Genomic DNA, 21,039 nt, shown 5'->3' with positions numbered 1-21,039 from the left:
TTGCTGTGTGAGGAATGGTGTCGTTTTATGAGAAATTTCCTCAAATGCCCCGTTCCTATTGCCCTGCCTTAACTTGAACTATAAAGTCTGGTTTGATTCTCTTGTTCTCAAAACATTATCATGAAGACATGTGACAGTGACAGTTTCCAGTTTCCAGTTGTCCCAGACACAGAGGCAATGCTTTCCATCCTGCTTCTCCTACTGGATGTCATTTTCCTCTGAGCATGTCTGGAAGTTCCTCATCCTGAAGCGTGTGGGTCAGTAAAACGGGAGATGAGAGGTGTTTCTTGTTCAATACATGGATGTTTAATTTTGAATTGCCCCTAGATTAGTATTCAGTCTTGAGGTTGGAGTCAGCCTCTAATACCTTTTAATATATGACCTTTCCTGGCAGTGAGAGGGTATCGGGAAAGCCAGTTTTACTCCAGTTTGCATCACTCATGATGAAGGGGATGTCTTTTTTCCTTTTCCTTTTTCGTCAGCTCTGACTCAGCTGCTCCACTGGCCCCTGATGGGGAGGGATATGAGGTAGCGGCATGAGCACGGAGTAGTAGCCCTGTTCCCCTTCACCACCGGAAACCCACCAGTTTCTGGAACCCACAGCACTCACGGTTCGTAGGTGAGGCAAGGTCATTTCTGTAATCCCCAAAGGTACATCACTGCTTCATTGTAAGAAAATCTTTTTTGTCCATTTGTTCTAAGGAATTTTCCTTGACAGATATTTTTAGACTCTTGTTTATCTGTTGAGGGATAATTTACTTGCCATGGGCATAATGCTTGCCATCTTTCCTTCCATAATAAATCAGGAACTCAGGAGGAGTATGCACATTTTCTTTATACCAGTGGCCCTTGACCAATGCAAGTTTGGACTGCATGGGTCCACTTACATGTGGATGTTTTGGGTAAATACAGTACAGAACGCTAAATGTGTTTTCTCTTCCTTATGATTTTCCTGGTAACATTTTCGTTTCTCTGGCTTGCTATGCATTGGAAGGATACAGGATGTATTATCTCCAGCATAGAAAATATGTGTTAATTGACTGGTTACCTGTAGGTAAGCCTTCTGGCCAACAGTAGGCTGTCAGTAGTTAAGTTTTTTGGGAATCAAAGTTATATGTGGATTTTCTTTTTTCTTTTTTTTTTTTTTAATTTATTTATTGGACAGACAGAGATCACAAGTAGGCAGAGAGGCAGACAGAGAGAGAGGAGGAAGCAGGCTCCCTGATGAGCAGAGAGCCCGATCTGGGGCTCGATCCCAGGACCCTGGGATCATGACCTGAGCCGAAGGCAGAGGCTTTAACCCACTGAGCCACCCAGGCACCCCTATATGTGGATTTTCAACGGTGTGGGGGTTGGTGCCTCTTGCCCCCACACCGTTCAGGAGTCCCCGTATGTGTGATTTGTCCTTAGCGACAGCATGCCCTCCTGCTCCTCCCCTTCTGTATTCTCCTACCAAACCTGGAGTAAGTAGTTGAGGGGTTTTTGGATACGGTTCTCTGCTGTTGGAAGTCTGTCTGTCTCACCTTGACAACTCCTCAAGGGCTGGGGGTCCTGTCCCTCCCTTGTATTTCTGCTCTGTGCTTTTTGTGAATGGCGAAGGGTCTGGGTGTCATGAAACAAACAGGTACACTTTAGCCTCTGTATCTACCATTACTTATCCCTATCTTCTTCCTGAAACCTTCTCCTGACATCAGGAACACGACCCTCTCTAAGCTGCATCTATAACCCTTGTCACTTTCATAGGCTCCTTTGCTGGGTCTACATCTGGGTCATTAAACACTCCAGTTCCTCAAGGTTCTGCCCTCGGCGGCTCTTCTCGCCCAGCTCTGTAGGTGCCTCTCCATAGGGCTCATTCGTGTCCCTGGCTTCGTTGAACATCTGCACCCAGATCTCTCTCTCACACACACACACACACACACACACCGTCTCTATTTTACACCTTTCCTTTAAACTACAGACATCTCTTGGTGCCTGAATCCCAACATATTGAAAAGGCACCATGATTCAGCCCCGCTTCCCCCAAGACTCATTCTTTTCTACCTCCCCTAGTTCCATGAATGATATTGCCTTGTGTCCAGTTATGCAGGCTCCAACCCTAGCTGCCTTCCTTGGCAGCCCCTTCTTGCTCTCCCCTCTCAACTCATCAAATCCAGGGTCAAAATCCTGGGACTCCATCCACTTCTTAATTTTTCTCATCCCTCACCTGCCCCTGACCCCACTCCCTGCCTCTGTCCCCCATTACCTCCTTAGTTCCTGCTGCCATCATCTCTCATCTGGTCTGTTGGATTATTTCCCTAGCTGGTCTACCGGCACCATTCCTAATCCATTCTGCGCTCTATGTCTTTCTTCATGGCATACTTCACAGGTGACATTTCACCATATCCTCACTCCTCCCCTCCCCCGTCACCCCTCCCCTTCTCTCTCCTCCATTCCCCTCCCCTTCCCTTCTGTCCTCTCTTTGGAGAGAGAGGGGTGGGGAGGGGCAGAGAGAGAGTCTTAAGCAGACCCCATGCCCAGCACGGGGCTCAGTCTCATGACCGAGATCATGACCTGAGCCAAAATTAAGAGTCGAACGTTTAACCAAGTGAACCACCCAGGCGCCCTTCACCATGTATTTCTCTTATCATATGATGGCTCTCGTATTTCCCTGATCAGAGCTATGTGCTCTGTGAAGACAAGGACTTTTTGGGCTCACGTTGTATTTTCAATACTTCAGCAAACTGCCTGGCAACGTAGATGTTATCAGAATATGTTTGTTGTTAGAATGAGTACATGAATGAACAGTAAAAATTGATTATTGCTCTTTTTTTATTTCCAGGATTTTTATTTACTTACATGCTTTATGCTGATAGAGATTAGGGAAATCCTTCCTGAGCAGTTCCATTGTAAATATATTTTTTTTTCCTGAGTACAGAACTAGTAGGTACTAATTTTAGAAAGCATACAAAAATAAAAGAAGAAAAATTACATCACACGGTGTATGGTTTTGAACCATGGTGTGGACACCCTGGCCATTTTCCTACGTCGTTAAAACCACTTCAGAACTGTTTAAAATAAAATGAATAAATTTGAGACCTACAACCTTTCCAGAATGTTTATAGTTGATGCAGTTACAGCTCTCACAAAGACCTTACCTAGTTAATGGAGTTTCTCTACACTCCTGGAGTCCATAAGGTTTGATGAAAGTTAGGCTGCATTTACAGTGTATTACGTTGTGTTTAGCGTCAAAGGTACGTTTCAAGAGCAGGCTGAGGACGCGTTGGTCAGTACCGGTCACAGAGCCACTCTATACAGTTCCAGGTGACACCATAAAGCATGGACTTCGGGGTCTGTCATTAGAAATGTAATCGTGTCTCTTTGGTTAAGTTACTTTTCCTGTATTAAAAACTGCCCTGACTAGCAGAGGCAGCAGCTTTTTTTTTTTTTTTTTAAATTTTATTTATTTATGTGACAGAGAGAGATCACAAGTAGGCAGAGAGGCAGGCAGAGAGAGAGGAGGAAGCAGGCTCCCCATTGAGCAGAGGGCCCCATGTGGGGCTTGATCCCAGGACCCTGAGATCATGACCTGAACCGAAGGCAGAGGCTTTAACCCACTGAGCCACCCAGGCGCCCCAAGGTAGCAGCTTTAAAGTAAACTTTGGCCAACCCTAGAGGCGTCGGTATGTGAGGGTTTAGCTCACTTTCAAAAAAGGTGTGTGAGGAGAGTTCCTCACTGTTCGATGCTGGAACGAGATGCTGACTTGGTCTTTGCTCTGCTCTGCTCTGCTCTGTGGTCAGTGCCAGAATCAAGAACTTTGACTCACTATAATATATATCCTGTTATCTGGAGGGTTTATTTTCCCAATGGGGGAACCTCATCTTTTTTTTTTTTTTTTTTTAATGACAGACGGAGATCACAAGTAGGCAGAGAGGCAGGCAGAGAGAGAGAGGAGAAAGCAGGCTTCCTACCGAGCAGAGAGCCCAATGTGGGGCTCGATCCCAGGACCCTGGGATCATGACCTGAGCTGAAGGCAGAGGCTTAACCCACTGAGCCACCCAGGTGCCCTGGAACCTCATCTTTGACGTTAAACTCTGTGCTCTATGTACTCCCCACTCCCCCTGCCCCGTTGTTCATTCTGGTATCAGCTTCCCTGCTTTATCACCTTATGAAAGTTATTAAAACTTAAGAGTGAAACAATTTGGGCAATAAGCATGGCTTTTGAGGGCATGGTCTTTCTGTGAGCGCTTATTTTTGGTATGGAATGCTTCCACAGCCCGATGGGGAAGGGAGTCGCTTATGGCCAGTACCAGATGGACACCCCTCATGGAATCTGTTACTTATCCCAGGGGGCCCTATTATAGGGGGTTTGTTTTCAATATTAATCTTGATATGAAAGCAGCTGCAGTTCTTGAAAAAAAAAAAAAAGATCATACCTCTAACTTATTTTTATGGTAGCCGAAGAAATTTATAGATAGGCTTTATAGACGGATCTTACTTTTTCCCTCCGTTATTAACCAGCGCTGTGAAATGTCTAGCAATTTTTCCTTTGTGCCATATATATTCTTGTGCTAGTAGCAATGAGAAAAAAAAAATCTCTTTCTAGGAATAAATGGAGTCGGTACAGGTTGGTAGTGTGTATACTTGAGTCACCATAAAAAGGTGCTAACATTTTATTTTAAAGCTAAGCAGTTTGTCCTTTTGTGATAAAGTTTCTAAGCAAAAATTTCCTCCCCAAATAAGGTTGTGTTTTTTAACTGTGGTGTGTCAAGAGGGTTGGGCAGTTTTTTTAGATAGTATTCGTAAACTCTTTAGCTTAACAAGCAGCCTCACAAATACGCTTTTATGATTGTTTTAAGATTTTTGCCTCTGTTTTACCTCGTTTTTGGTTGCCTTTGCATTTATAACTGGATACAATTGTTCTTCGTATATAGTTGAGTCACTCTTCTGGAATAGAATTGGGATTTTGCTGAAGTGCATAAAATTTGATATGTGATTTAAGGAGAGCTGCTGACAAATTGCTGTATAATCACATCTCTTTAAATTCATGCAAGGTAATGTTAAGGTAATCTTGAATGTGTTAGTACACAACGACTTTTGGGGTTGCAAGAATGAAATGCCTCCTTTATTTAGGACTACTTAAATTCATGGTTATTTTATATGAAAATGCTAGAATAAGTTTGAGCTATATACCATATTAACATCGGCATCTTGACTGAATTCCATTTTTTGTCTCCCAGATGAAATGTAAGAGATTTTATTTTATGGTTATGTTTAAGAAGCCATTAGCCTCATACTCCAATTAAAATATAGGTCTAGGGGGGAAAATAACAAAACCCCCTCTTTCAAAAATAAACGTGTTATGAAATCTTAAATTACACATTTTGGAAGAGCTGGTTGCAAGGAACGTAGTTTTCCTCTCTCCTGGCCCAAGACCTTATCTTAAGTGGCATTTGGAGTCTTGTGTGAGCCCTTTCCTAGTCAAAGATGTTAGATTAAAAAACAAACATAACTGGTGAGATACAGGAAACTAATGAAAGCTGTATGATCACCCATCTGGTAAAAAGTTGTCCCTACAGAATTCAGGCAATCATAAAATCACAGAAAGATGTATGTAATCAAGATGTTCTTGCAGTATGAGCAAAAGCTCCGGGCCACCAGGCTATAAAACTGTAGCCCTGACCTGTTCTAGTAGCCAAGACCCTGCCAGTAGTTTCTTAAATGCTCGCTCTTATCGAAAAAGTCTTTTCTTAACTTTTGGGAACGATAGATGTGAATTCATAGGCATGGATCCTGTTTGATTTAAATGATGACATATTATATCTGGTTGGTATCTTCTTATCACTGATGATTTTTGAGTCAAGTAGGCCTGCGGTATTTGGTTTATCAAATATGATCGAGACTGGAAAACAAACACATGAGATCACTTACAGTTCTTCAGGAAGAATTCATAGATTTGTTGCTCTTTTTTAAAATGTTAGCCTTAGCATACCATGTTACACTGTTTCTATTTCTTGATGTATGTGCAGCAGGGAGAGAAAAAGCAACAGAGTATTTATGTACATGGAAAGCTTCCTAGCTGACAACCAACTAGTTGATACATACTGGAAACGCATTTAAGTAATCCTTGATTACAGGCAATAGTCTTACACGTTGATCCATCTAAAGTTCGCGTAATGCCCACTTGAAGACAGACCCCCGATTGTGTTTGGATAGTGCAGAAGCAATAATCTTGTAATATTTATTTTTTAAAATACTTGAATGTCTTTTGTTTATGCTGAATGTGTAGACTGATCGGTATCAGGGTTTCTCAGTCTTGCTACTGTTGACATTGTGGACAGGATCATTCTTTATTGTGGGCGCTGTTCTGTGCATGGTAGGATGTTTAGCAATATCCTTCTAGATGCCAGAAGTAGCCTCTAGTAGTGACAGTAAAAACTCTGCAGACATTATCAAATGTCCCTGGCGGGCGGAGGGGGACAAAACTGCCCATGGTTGAGAATGTGTGATCTGTAGACCTCTTTGCTTCTATCTGCCTCTCTCTGTCTATGGCTTTTTCTGCCATTTCTGTATTAGCACATTTGTTCTAGGCACCTGAACACCCTACACTTTAAGAGCACTGCATTTTCTACTTCAGCGATCAAAGAACAGAAGACCGATAATAGAAGTCATGGATGTTTTGAAGGAATTCATGATAAATCATAATTACAGGGACCAACTGAAATGAGAGAGGGTTAGCTTTACCATTGGTTAATAGAGTTTAGTTACGGAACTCAAGAAATACTGTTATTGGTTAAAACAGTTTCATTTAAAAACCACTGAGGAATATTTGGGTTCATTTGTTGGTCTTTTTTTTTACATTTGAAATTTCATACGGTGTGTAAGGAACACCGCCCAGGAGACTTACTAAGGGTGTTTGGTATAAATAGGTCACATCATTAGAGACCTTAAAGTTTGTTTTCGGTGGAAAGTCTCTGAGGCCCTTAGTCATTTGACTGCAGCGTGAACCATGGAGTCTGGAAGCATGAGGAAAATAACTGACTTTCTCTTCTCTGATTTTCCCTTTCTGTTCTGTTTCAAGGCTTGGCCGTACTTTGGTTGATGTTAATGGTGGTTCACCTGAATTCGATGTGGACGGAATCACGTGTACATAAAAAGAAATAGTTTGGTTACAGGTTTTTAAGGCCACCGAAGCTGCCAATTGGAAATACTGCTGAACTTGACCCCGAGGCACCGCCTTATCCATTGAGGACCTACTGTGTGCCGGGCAGTGGTGCTTGGTGGCCAGTGGGGCTCTCATATAGCCTCTGCCCTCAAGGGAGACCGGTATGGAAGTAGATCACTTGAGCGCAGTACAGAGAGACACACAGCCTGCCTTGGAGCTTGGAGGAGGAGAACTCGGTGCAGTCAGCGGTGGGCAAGGCGGTCCCAAGGAGGACTTTTCTGAGGGGCTAGTTCTCTACCATCCTTGCTGATGATACCTATTGTGTGCTTCAGGGGAATCCATTCCCTGTAAACGAATTCGCACTGAGGTGCTTCTACCAGATGAGAGCTAAGTTATTATTCCTCCCAGAGATACTAGAATCTATCACGAGACACAGCCCTTTCGAAACGCACGTGAGGCAGTCTACTGCGGTTCGTGATGGAAATCTATCTGCACGTGACGGTCAGAATGTCAGGGGCCACGGTCTTTCTGGTTCTAATCCTGACCTCAGAGAAAGGAGCCACCTTTTCCATACGGACTAATCACTACTCTTAGCTATCATTTCAGTGCTTTTCAAGAAACCAGAACAGACCAAGCACATCTGTTTCACAAGTCCCTGGCATTACATAAAAGATGCCCCCAGTTTGCTGGAAACAATCGAAAACACACAGAATAGGCATTATTCTTACTCTCTGGAAAATGTGCTCCGAATCGTATTATCTTCTGCTTCGTGTTGGCTGCTCTTCCCCTCACTTTGGTGTTTGGTCTTGCTGCCACCTACAAACATGTGCGAATCTCCTTTTATCCGTGAAGCATGTTTGAGCTAAACCTCTCCAAAGTATGCTCTGTGCCTGCTGGCTCCTGTTTCAGCCCTCCTTCTGCTGTCTCTGCCAAGAAGGCTTGTATCACCATTTCTTTGTCAGCCAGGCCCATTTTTATGACATTGGGCCTTTGCCCAAGTGGTTTTCTCTACGACAATGCTCTTGTCTCACCAGCAAGCTCTTATGCATCCTTCAAAGCCCCACTCCAGTGGCTTCTCTTCTTTGAAATCTGCTTGCTGTTCATGGGGCGTGCTTTGCGTTATATCCATGCGCAGTAGCACCTGCCACATGGAGTCTGAGTCTTACGTGTTTTTTTTTTTTTTACCTAATACCACCATTATCTCTTTTAGATTATAGGCACCTAATAAATACTATGTAAAATATTTCCATCACCCATTTATTTTTCCCAGATGATCAAAGTCCTAGCTTTCCAGGCTCCTCACTCTCAGCTTTCTGACATTTACCAAGTGCTTCTTCCATCTAAGACCATTTGCTGGGGGTGGGGTTGGTGGGGGGGTGGCTCGTGTTTTCTCTCTTCTAACACAGCCCAGTCCCCCTAAAGCTCCTTTCTTCTGCCCTTAGAAGTAAAGAAACAGAAATTCAGAGCGGTGACATGAAGCAGCTTACCTGACGATCTTCAGCTTGTAAGTGACAGAACTGGAATTTGAACTTGGATCTCTCTGGCCCGTTCCTTCACTCACACGTTCGACAATTATTTACTGAGCACCTACAAACCTTGGGCCACCCATTGCCCTGGGGCCAGAGGAAACCAGGTGGAACCAGTTGTGAAGCCAAAAGCTACATAAAGGGTGGAGAGGGAGAGAGTGGTCGGGTCAGGAGGAGGGCATGTGCAAAGGCCCGGAGAAGACAGTGAGGAGTCGGAGCAGTGTGCTTGGGGCTCAGTGAGGAGGGAGTCTGGAGAAGCAAACAGCAGCCAGTTCATACAGGAACTTGGATTTTACTGTAAATATCATTGGGGAGCCATTGGAGTTGCATAGTAAAACTCTCCTGTTCTGACGCTAGAAGCCACGACAATGTATGCAACAGACATGCGTGGCCTGTTTTGGTGTCGCAGAGCTCACTGAAGTGTTACCTTGCCATTAGTACAGATGGAAAAGGTGCTTTTTAGGTACAAACCCATTCAGTCCTCAAAACCCTGAAGTGCACGGAGGCCCAGTGGCCGGTGCACGGTTCCGTGGCCAGCAAGTACCTCAGCTGGGATTTGAATTGTCCTTAAGACCAGTTCAGTGACCTACCTACTACCAACCCACAGCTACCGTGGTAGGACTGGGGTTCAAAGCCACTTTGGTGACTCTCGAGATGAAGTGTTGTCCGTATTCGAGTCTTCCCATTCTTGACTCTGCCCAGTCTAGACACCTGCAGCCTCATGCCTGCCTTGAAGTCTTACCTGGTCTTGTTTCCAGTTTTTCCCTTGTAATTAACCTTGTCCACGTCCGACTATCTGTGTGCTCGGGGCTGGGTTTTCCATCTCTCTCTCCTTCTTCCTCCCAACAGACCTTGAAATTTAGTGCATTTCAAAGTGTTAAGATTGGCCTTGGGGGCTCTCCAGGGCCTGGCTGCCTGCCATCTCCCCCGGCCTCCCCCCCCCCCACAGACACCTCCCTGCGGCCACATTGGTCTCTGTGTTGTTCATGTAGGTCTGCAGCTTCGCACACTCTGTTCCCTCCGCCTGGGATGCCCTCTCCTTCCCCCTCCTTCCTCGGTTCAAGACTTGTTACTCAGAGTGGAACAAGTTCCTCGTTCCCTTTTGGTTCTTCTAAATGAGCAGGTCATGGGTCAGTGTCACTCCCTGACTTGGCCTTTAGGTGGAGAAATGTTTTGCCCTCATCTCCCTCACTGGGTTGTCATCCCTTAAAAGCCACTAGAGTATCTTCTACTTCTGCTTCTTGTCTTAGGAAAGGTAGATGTATTCCCTAGACGTATGCTACTAGTTGGGATCTAGTAGGTACTGGGTTTAGAGTTGGTAAGGCCTTTTGGGGGGGTGCATGGAGAAATCAGAATTACACCAAAGAGGTGACCACTTAGCCCTCGGTGCAGCACAACTGGCTTCTTTTTGTTGGTGTGTGTGTTTAAGGCCAATCAGGCCTTTCTTTCTCTATTCTCTGAATATTGGTGATGCTTGCCAGCCAGGCCCGTCCCAAAGATTGCTCCATTTTTGTTAAAAAGAAAGCTTGATTTGGGAAGCCTAGGAGCCTCTCCTCTGCTTCTAATTGTTTTTCTGATATTAAACAAGTGCAGTTGGGTTTGAGAGGGTGTTGTGGGTATTTTTTTTTTTCCCTTGCCACCTCTAACTAGTCCAGATGGTTATGCAATTTACAGACTCAAATGTGTCCAGATCATGAAAATCCAAAGGCCCCCGTGTTTGGGTAGAGTCCATATGTTTAGGCATTGTTGTCCCTTGTGTGGGTCCACAGAACTTGTCAAGAAATCTAGTAGTGGAACTTGCATTCCCTCCTTGGTCCAACTTAAGATGTTCCCATCCTTCCTTCTGCGCATGAGGGTTGGGAGAGGGGCCAATGGTCCCATCATGGCTGGTTCCATTTTCCTGTAAGTGAGGACGTAAGAAGATATTGGAAATAATTGAGCCGAGCCTTTGTTGCTCTAAACAGAACAGCTCATGCCCCATCAACATTTCCATGAGATCATCATCAGATGTCTGGAAAGGTTTATTAAAAAAAAAAAAAATCCATATTTGTCTAAAAGGAATGAGGCTAGTCATTTTCAAATATTAGTGTGTCCTAGAATTCTTGAGAAGCTGGTTAAACATACAGATTCATGGGGCCCCGCCACCTAGAGATGCTGTTAGAGTAAACTTTGGGGAATTGAGTAATCCCCATTTTTAACAGGCATCTGCTCAGCCTGGTCAGTTGGCATTCCCTGGTGCCCAGAGTTTGAGAAACTCTGACCTAGCCAATAAAGCAAACATTTTTTAAAAAACAGAGTATTTTAAATCAGAAAAAAAAAATCAACTGTCCTATTTATTACTAAGTATTTAATACTGAAGATTCTTGCCCCTTTGATGTTAGGTTATTGGCTTTTTCTTCTCTGGATTCTCCGCCTGCAGACCCAAATCAGTGTGATTCCCTGCAGTGTGTTTTCAGCCACCTCCACTTCACACCCCAACCCCACCCACCCAGGCCTCTATATCTTCTCTATAAAAGGGTTGGTGCATTTTCTAGAACAAAGCATTTTTTTTTCAAGCTCAGTATATCTACTGTTTAAAATATTAATTTTATTAGAATATAGAACTCTTTCTTGTTTCTCCTTTTTTCGCCTAGGTGTGCTTATTGCTGGAACCTGTGAGGATCGATGCCTGGTTTCTCCTTTGGCTTGAATTTCAGGTGCTTAGATGGGGGCCTGGAGAGCAGTTCTGCCAGCATTTCCCATCTGGAAATTAATTTCTTTGTTGGTTCATTCAGTGCAGATTTGTTGAACACCTACTATTTATCAAGCTCTCTCCTTGGCACCGGGACCTCCGCGCAAACAGTGCAACACGTGGTTATCCTCATTACATTTACTTCTTGTTGGGGGAGAAAGACAATAAACATGTGACGTGGAAAAGTGTTGCAGAAAAGAACAAGACGGGAAAGAGGGATAGAAAGTGGTGGTGGAGGAGGAGAGCTGCAAAGACGTTGGATAGCATAGTCAGAGTATGACATCTGAGAAAAGCCTCCAAAAAACGGGAAGGGAGAGAGGCATGAGGACGTTGCTGGGGACCTTGCTGGGGATGCTGGCTCAGGTAGAGGAAGCAGCTGGTACAAAGGCCCTGAGGTCAGAATGTGTCTGGGGGCCTGCAGGAGCAACAGGGAAGCCAACAGGGTTAAGGTAGGATAAGCAAGGGGGAGAACATTGTCCAAGGGTCAGAGAAGAAACGGGGAGCCCTCGTGAAGTCTTAGCTACTTCCCTGAGGGAGGAGGAAGCCATTGGAAATTCTGTGCAGAGGAGAGATGGGCTCTGACCTCGGTTTTCAAGGGATCTCTTCGGCTCTGTGCTGAGAATACACTGATGGGCAGCATGTTAGAGAAGGCAGGACCAGCTGGGAAGTGACTGCTGTGGCCCACGAGGGGGTGGGTGGCTTGGGCCTGGGTGACAAAAGTGGCCAGCCGTGGGGCCATAACCGGAAAGATGAGCCAACGGAATCTTTGATGATTTGATGGGGGGCAGGCAGAAAGAGTGGATTCAAGGATGCATTGTGGCCTGAGTCACCGGAAGTGAGTCATCTCCCCATCAGAGGAGATGGGGATGGCTGTGGGTGGAGCGGGTTTGGGGAGAAGATGAGGAATTCAGTTTTTCGTGCATAGGATGGAGCCTGCCTATTGATATCCAAATGCAAATGCTGTAGGCAGTTGGATAGATGAGTCTGGCACTCGGGAGATAATTATCTAGGAGTTTTTAGCATATGGAAAAGGCAAATAATATTTTTGAAAATTTATTTTCTTAAAAAATTCTTGCTTTATATTTGAACCTGTTAATATATGGATGCATATGTATAATTATACATATGTGTGTACATCAGCCTCTCTCTGTATTTAACTGTATATACTTAATTAGCAGACGTGTTTGTGCACGTCTGTGTATCGTCACCCACTCATTATACCTCCTGGTCCACTGTTGGCAGTGTTTCGTGTCCAGGCTGTGGTCTCGTCCATAACCTTTGGTGTAGACCGTCTTGATTGCAGGTGCACCCAGTAATCGCCGGTATTTATTGTCATCTGTCCTACTGGACTTGCTGTGTTCACTCTTTTGGGCTGTCTACCTTGAGACAGACGACCGCTGCTGGAAATGGTGAAAACTTGGTTATCTGGGGGAAGTTCTTTTCCGCGGGGGTAGGTAGCTGAGCTTTTGAGAGTGCGTGAACTATGCGAGTGAGCGGGATTCTGTCCTTCCCTTCACGTGACCGTGCTTGGCCCGCTGGAGCCACGATGGCACAGTTCGTTTGGGTAAGCAACTTGACCGACATCCTTACTGAGGCATCACATTGGATGGTGTTTGCTAACAGATGTAATGGGGAAAAAAGAAAAGAGAATTCGAAGGATTATCTTTTTTTTTTTTTTTAAAGGATTACGTTTGTGCCATTTAGCTGTTTGATACCCGGTAGTTAATGCCGCTTTATTAGAAGCCCATACAATTCTTCACATGGGCATCAAAATAATTTCAGGGGAAATGATGCTGTGTGAACTCATCGGGCTGGAGTATTTTGTCTTGTGATTACAGATGGGTTTTTGTCTGTGCTGCTCTACTTTCTTCCAGGCCTTTTGCTGGACAAGCTAGAATTAACAATCTCCATTAATTTACTTTGGCACTTCACATGGTGAGACAGGCCATGAACACGATGGTTTCTAATAAATTTTTTTAGAAATCCTGCAATGCTCCCTTTTAATTGATGTCCTTCATAAATTGTATTTGCCGAAGCTGTAATTATTCATCAAGCAGCCAAAGCAAATCTACCTCCAGGTACAATGAAGATGTTCTTTTGTGAAATTATTAAGATACAGAAGTTCGACAGGCAGAGTAATTTAGTTCTGCTTTATAATTATATCTTTGGGGATTATATCTTTGGGGATCACATCTATTAGAGCCTATCAAAGTGGAAAGGACCGATCATCCCCAGTGTACTTCATAAATGCTCCTGCCTTGTAGTGACCATTTCCCCCAATATAGAAGCCCTTGGAAACCATTGGAATTGGACTCTCTTTCACAATGTTTTTATATGCTCTTTGCCGCAGGTAACTCCGTTTCACCCGATGTTCATTTAGTTTATTTGAAATATTTTGTTTTGACTCCTGAAATCACATTATAAAACCTTATATTGGTTGAGTTAGAGATCTTCCAAGGAATATCCCTGAACAGCTACTATCTAGAAAGTTTGGAAATCAGCCACTTAAATGACCCGGAATGCATAATTTTTAGAAATTCTTACTCAGGTGATTCACAAAATGCGTGAAGTTTACCGTGGTACAAAATGAGGATATTAGCTTTGGTAAGGATTCAGGGAAAATAAAAGAGTATTGTCAGTAAAGGCTTTGGAACAAGGTTTCACAGAGTGTTCCCACAGACTGTTGTGGGGGAATGCAAAAGCAGCATCCCATGGCAAATTTGGGGAAAGGGGGAGGGTTTACCATCCCCCACTTAAAGAAAAATATAAGCTTCATCCGGATAGGAACTTTGTCACCTTCCTCACCATTTTGTGGCCAGTGCCTTGCACACAGGAGGTGCATAAGTAAATGTTTGTTGAATGAATAAGCTGCAGGACTTCTCAGAACATTGAACCTGGTGTGGTGGACACTGTGGCTCATCAAAGAGGGGCAGTGGTCTGCAGCCTTTCTCAAACTTAAGAGCCTTGGAACTCTTTCCTTCAGGAGCATTTTTCCAGAATGAGGTGCCTGGAAGTACCTCCCAGGAAATTCTGGCCCTGAGTAAAACTGATGAAAATGGAGTCTTAACCTTGAATTGATGATTGAGTGAAATAGTCAAGGTTTTGTGGCCCTTGGAACATAAGTGATACATACTATGAGGCAAGAGGGATGCCAGACTCCTATGCTTACATCTATGATTTTGGCCATTGACCTTTAGAAGCTTCAGTCTGTTTACCTATTAAATAGGGATAATAATGACTTTTTTTTCCTAACTTGTGCTGGGGTAAACAAATTGCATTTAGTCACATGTGGGGAAGTTAAAGGAAGTAATGTATGTAGAGGGTTTCTCATGGTAATTATTATTATTACTATCATTATTGTCTCAATATCATCATAAAAAAATGATGAAATTGCTCCAGTCAAGATGTGTGATTATGAGACACTGAAGGTAAAAAAAAAAAAAAAAAATTGTGATCAATCTTTCTAAATAGCCTTCCAACAAACATTGGAATGTTTATAATATGCTGGGCATTGTTGTTGATTTTGGGGGGAGACAGTAGTGAATGCAGTAAAAGCCCCTTCCCTCATGGACCTAGGGGTTTTTTGTCATATATTGTGTTTACCGATGTCGCTGTCTCTTAGAACATAAAGTAAATTTAATTGTACACAATTCAGTTAAAGTTAATTGTTCCGAGGTCATTATATTAGAGATCTGCCCCAAAGGATCACTTTTTCTCTCAGAATCAGATCTGTTCATACACAAAACGAGTAGAGGAGGACTCATAGGTCACATTTTAAAATGAAACAAATTAAATTAAGCTAGTGTTACCAGATAAGGTAAATCAGATGGAAAGTGGCATCCCTTTCACCCTGATCAGTTTAACCACACTGTAGAGTGGCCAAATTCAGCAAGTAAAAATACGGAGTGGCCTGTTACAGTTGAATCGCAGATAGAGAACACTTTTTTTTTAGTATAAGTATATCCCAAATAGTGCATGGTACATACTTACACTTGAAGTTCTTCATTTGAAAACCAGATTTAACTGGGTACCCTCTGTCTGTTAAGCTACTCTACCACGCTGAACCAGGGGCCCAGCCACTTGTGCAAGAGAGAGAGAGAAGCCGTTCGTTCCCCGCCTAAGTCAATATTTGCGGCATCTTTGTAGGGGAGGTTTTTTGTTTTTTTTTTTTTTAACCCCACACTGAACGGAAAACCTTCGCTTCTATTTGAAATGATTTATAACTGTTCCTGCCTGATCGCCAAGGGTTTCCAAATTAAAAGCCATTAATTAAGGCCTTATATAGATACAAAAGATATGCAAGGAGTGCTTTGTAATTCCAGCCCCGTACTTCAGGTGAGAGCTTTTCAAATTACGTGGACCACTGGAGCCACCTGCTTGACTAAACGCAGCGCAGCGGGCCTGTGGCTCATCAGCACACCGCGGTGCCAGCGTTGTTACTGATTTTTCTCATTTCTCCAGGGCAAATACTAATTAATGGATACAATTCACAGCTGATTAGCTGTAGTTTCTTCAGTAATTACATTCGCAGACTAACTGTTCAGAAGAGGATTTCTAACCCAGTTCTTACTTCACTCTAAGCTTAATTTGTTTTTTGAATTGTTTAGGCCCTTAGTTTAATAGCCATTTTATTTTTCTTTGTTGTTTTAGGTGCTATTAGATAATAAGTGAGTTTAATCTTAAAAAAAAAAAAAATTACTCTCTGATAATGAGCTGCTTTCCTTAAATGGATTTCTAATTCCCCAGCAAAACCTACATTTAAATAACGTTAAAGCTGGGATGCAGGCTGCCTGGCGATCTGGGAAAGCGGGATGGGTGCCTGGAATTTACGTCATGACCCAGGTTCTCAGAAAATACCCAAAAAGAACGTTCGGAAGGGAGGCCTTGAGATTTTATCCTAGCATCATTAACTCATGGAAAATTCCAAGACAGAAACCTATGCTTTTTCTTGCATATAACTAACATTGTGGAAAAATGGGGGAAAGATGTCTGTGTGTGGGGAGGGGGGGCGGCAGTGCACGGGTACCTGCTCCCATATGTACTTTTCTTAATCTTAAAATTGTTTTTAAACCCCTGTGTTGAAATACAGTGGACAGACAACAAACTGTGCATAGTTCACGTAGACGCCTTTGTGAGTCTGGAGACAAGTAGACGTGGGTGAAAGCATCCCCTCATGTTTTTGGTATCACATGCCTTCCGAGAAACCAGATAAAGGTCTTTCTTAAGTGCTAACAAATACATCTTTCAGAAATCCTTATAAAGATGTTTATCCAAATGAATCTGAGGGCTCATTGTGTGAGTATGTATTTAGGGGTCGTTTTCCAGGGTGGGATTTTGCTTCCGTAGACCAGAGTGGCATTCCGGAGCCATTAGAGCCTTTCGTGTAAATCCCGCTTAGTTCTTGGATCCCTGACATGATAAAGTGTAGCATGTCAATCCCGCGTCTGTGCGCGGATCTTACAGGTTGAGTCAGGGGCTGAGAGTCCCCTAGAATTGTTGAGAGGAGGATTATGTGGGTCTTCCGTGTCTATATTTATTCTCTGCATTTACCTGTCCATGTATCTGCATTTCTCTCTCTCTTTCTCCTCTCCCTCCTTGGGAAAGTTAGGCTTTTACTTTAAGTAATTAACTAGCTCTGTTTACATTAGAGAATGGACATATACATTTCATCCTTTGGAGGCCAAACCTGCGTGTTATTTGATGCACCGAAGGCAGGAAACAATACGCGTCATAAAAATAAATAAATAAATAAAAAGAAGAAGGGCATTTTTCCATCATGGAAAGATGATGAAAATAATATAGCAACAAATAATTATGCTCATGGAGAGTTTCCATATTGCCAGACTGATAACGAAATGTTTAAAGCAACAAAACGTGCCTACTTACACCATCTGAACCTGAAAATACATTTCTGGCAAAATCCAAGTTTTACATTTTGATAACAGGTCTGTCGCAGTAAAGAGCTTATGTCTGAAATGCTGATACAGTCTTATTTGTGATGGTATGAATAGGCTATTGTGTTAGGGAATTAAATAAAAATTGCTGTGTTCATAGGATCCCGCTTATTTTTTAAACCTCTTTGCACTTAATGTTACATTGAGAGATTAAATATCACTGTTTTCAACAGCTCTGATGGACACAGATATCGTTTTCAACTCTGTTTGGAGATTAAAAAAAAAAAATTCTTTCGTCTCATTATTTATTTATATTCATGCCACACCCCATTCACAAGAAAATAGAATTTGAGTCCCGAGAATTGAATTCTATTCCCTTTATTTCACATTTTAACCTCCTCACACTTGAGACATCTGTTCCTGAAAAGTACGCTGCGAAATCCCAACATGCTCTAAAAATGTGTCAAGGTGATTTTCTTGGGAACTTTGCCTTCCACTCTCTGACAAAGGCCGGTTCAGCAAGCCACACCCACTCGTGGCCAGTTGGCCAAATGTTTGTCCATCCTCTCCCTTCGCTGCCCGTCTTGATGAGGAACACCATTTTCTAGAATTTTCAAGTTAGCTTAACTCCGTGCTCTCTTTCCTGAGAGAAGCAGCCGACAGCACATAGCACAGAGCCTCTGTCCCAGGCCCCATTTGGTCTGAGGAAAACCACTCTTAAATCTTTTGACACCACCATTCTTGCCAAATCCCATCTGAGTATTAAGGAAACCATCAGGATTCTTTATTTTTCTGCATATTAACATAAGACAATCTGTTTTCTTTCAGTTCGGGAGTAACAATAATTACATGAACATGGCTGAGGCAAACAGTGCTTTCTTTGCAGCCAGTGAGGTAGGTGTCTGCCTTCATATGTCTGTTCATGTTTTGTGTGTCATTTAGATGGTTTAAAAGGCTTGCAGGGAAAAAGCAAAGTATCGAATTTATCTCTCTTATGTGGTGCAAGGTAACGACTCTGGAGGAGAAACGAGAAAAACCTTTTGGAAAAGAAAATGACCTGACAAGTCTATCAGTTGTCCAGAGGCTGTTACCAACGTTAGTAATTCACACACATCTCTTGATGGAAAGAAATGCTCATGCAAACGAAAGTGAATACATAAGAAAGTACATAAAATCTATCTTCTCAAATAGGTATCTGAGCAAATCAAGTGGTGATTTTAAAACTTAGGGTGGAAGTGACGTTCAATAGAAAATACTTCAACTTGGCTGAGCTCTGGAGATAATTTCATTAAGATACCCTGGTTGGGGAAAGGATGTGGCAGGGTAGTATTATGGTTACTTGGGTCTTCAGGGGAGTGATATGAAGCGAGTGTTTTGTTTTCTCGTTAGAGTCCCCACAGCCTATTACAGTGCCTGGCACTTAGTAGGTGTTCAATGAATATAGATAGAATGAATGAATGAAAGGATATGTTCCAAGACTTGGCCATGGGGGGAAAAACTGGGTGCCAGACTTGAGAGGCAGCACCACGTAGACTCTGGGTCTGTCTAGAACATACTGGAACAAAGGGATCAAACGTCTTCTTGTTGCTGTTTTTACTACATGCCCTGCGGCTGTTTTCTGTGCTCACTGGCTGGCCCTCCAGAAAAACCTCCATCTTGACGAGATCAAGAAAACAGTTTCCCAAAAAAAGGCAAACCGTGAGATATCAGATTTTTAAAACAAGAACACACAGGTGAAAGTGGTCCAAATGGGACATTTCCTCCTGGGGTTCCTATAATAAAAAGTCTTCATTTTCCCAAATACATTCTCAAATATAGGAAACTGAACTAACTTGACCCCAGAGGATGAAAATCATAATGGCTTTGTAAATGATCTCGGTACAGGGAAGCAAGTGGTATGAAAGAAATTAACTTGGAGAAATTAGTAGAAAAAAATGAGGAATCAAGAATTAAGGGTATTCGTAGATGAATCATTTTTCCCAGTGACCATCCTCTCTCTCACCAAGAAGACGGCCCAGATAAGGGATATTGTCTGGCACTAGCTGCTGTGTTGTTTGTGATAATGAACACAAACCCCATCTGTAAGGACAACATGATGTTTCATTCTGTAGGATTTTTTTCCCTACATTTGAATCAAACATTGATGAAAGCTCTACTGCCAGCAGCTGTTCAGAGACAATTTAATTCCAGCTGTGATAATTCACCGTGTCAGACATTGGCTGTTATATGTTGATACAACAGTTCTCGGGATTTGCATTTTTATCAAAAGGAACAAATGTTTTGAACATTTCAGTACAGATGGTATTTAACCATGTACATACTATTTTAACATGTTCAAGGTAAACACTTGAAGAGTCCGTATCTGTGAGAAGGAATCATGTTGGCTCTCGATGATGAACCTGATACCGGTCATACGGCAGGGCTGCAAAAGTCTGTCTTTTTTTGTCGGTGGTGGGACCATACATAGTTATTGTAGCTTTTCAGACATACCCAGTGTTTGCACCTTCTCTTTTCTCTAAGGAATGCTTAACTTTATTGTTCATATATTACCTCTCTTTAAAAGTGTTTCAAGATCTTAGCATTTTTTTGGTTATTTATGCTAATGTCGTTTTATTATATTGTTTTGCTAGGTTATGCTCTAGTAATGGACCCGAGTCTTCCTTAAAATTAATTTTTTTTTAAATTACCCCACAGGGATGTATTACACGTAAGACATCTCTCTGTCCCTTAACAAAAATAAAGACAAAAGCCTCTTTAATTTTGACCGCCTAGCAGAAGACATGCTTTACGTTAGAGTTTAAGACCTAATCTTATACAATGATTTTGCCGTACATCTTTTCTTGAACAAAAAAGAAAGCCCAAGTAAATGTTAATGCACCGCATTATAGCATGTGCCTAATTTCCCAATCATTGCATTAAAACTAAATTTATTTGGTTTTTTAACATTTTAATGAGTGCAAAGTAATTCAGGCAGACTTTAGGTTTGAATGCTGGAAAGTCGAAATTGTGCCTGAAACCAATTCCCTTCCCATAGATACTGCCCTGTAGATAACACCACGGGGACTCAGATACTCCGAGTTGGAAATTCACACATTTGCTTTATGTTTTCTGTCTGTGTCATGATTACTCTGACCATTTTTAAAGTACTTTAAATATTTATTGAAATAATATTTCAAGTGTTAATTACAGTGGTAATGAAAACAGCCAAATGCCACATATCAAGAATGAGTGTTTATCCGTATTGTTAATGTGATATGTTAGATTTCATTAAGCAGTAATGGGGTAGCAAATGAGTCACAAATTACAGTTGCATCTGTTACTAGACCACATTAGTGCCAAAGTAACGGCAAATGCCAGCTATAGGGCTATGTTCATTAGCCAACCACGTTTGTGGCCAATCTATCCCTTTGTGTTTGAGAACTCGGGGTACCACAGGCAGACATTGATATCTTTTGGGGGGGGTCAGGATTAGAATAAGTATGTCAAAGAATCTCATACTCCATCCTAGCTTTCAAATATCTTTTTATGCTCTCACGTTTTGCATATATAGCAAATCTGCTAGGGACCTCAAGATGTTCACTTGTGCCACCGTAGCCTCCCATAGCTTGTGACCTCTTTATTTCTGGGAAGATAGAACCAACAGTGGACAGATCCTATATGTGGGATGGTTTTGGTTTTTTTTTCCTTGAGTTTGTTTCTATTTTCTCACAAGTGATTATTAAGTTATAGTGTCATTAATAGTTTGA

At 42.4% G+C, this 21,039-nt stretch overlaps 1 protein-coding gene across 2 annotated transcripts in view; it reads left to right on the top strand.

Moving 5' to 3' along the window:
* The window catches only part of TOX3 (TOX high mobility group box family member 3), a 108,859-nt gene that overhangs the window by 60,093 nt on the left and 27,727 nt on the right, over nt 1-21,039 (top strand). For both annotated transcript variants that reach the window (XM_013052116.2, XM_013052114.2), the window contains exon 2: nt 18,122-18,187. In XM_013052116.2, the coding sequence (XP_012907570.2) occupies nt 18,122-18,187 (66 nt within the window). The remainder of the gene's footprint in view (nt 1-18,121; nt 18,188-21,039) is intronic.

This window comes from Mustela putorius, unplaced genomic scaffold (genome assembly GCF_011764305.1).
Source record: "Mustela putorius furo isolate JIRA1106 unplaced genomic scaffold, ASM1176430v1.1 tig00000174_pilon_pilon_pilon, whole genome shotgun sequence".
NCBI lineage: Eukaryota > Metazoa > Chordata > Mammalia > Carnivora > Mustelidae > Mustela > Mustela putorius.
The sequence above is the reverse complement of the archived record's forward strand: the minus strand, read 5'-3'. Positions and strand labels throughout refer to the sequence as shown.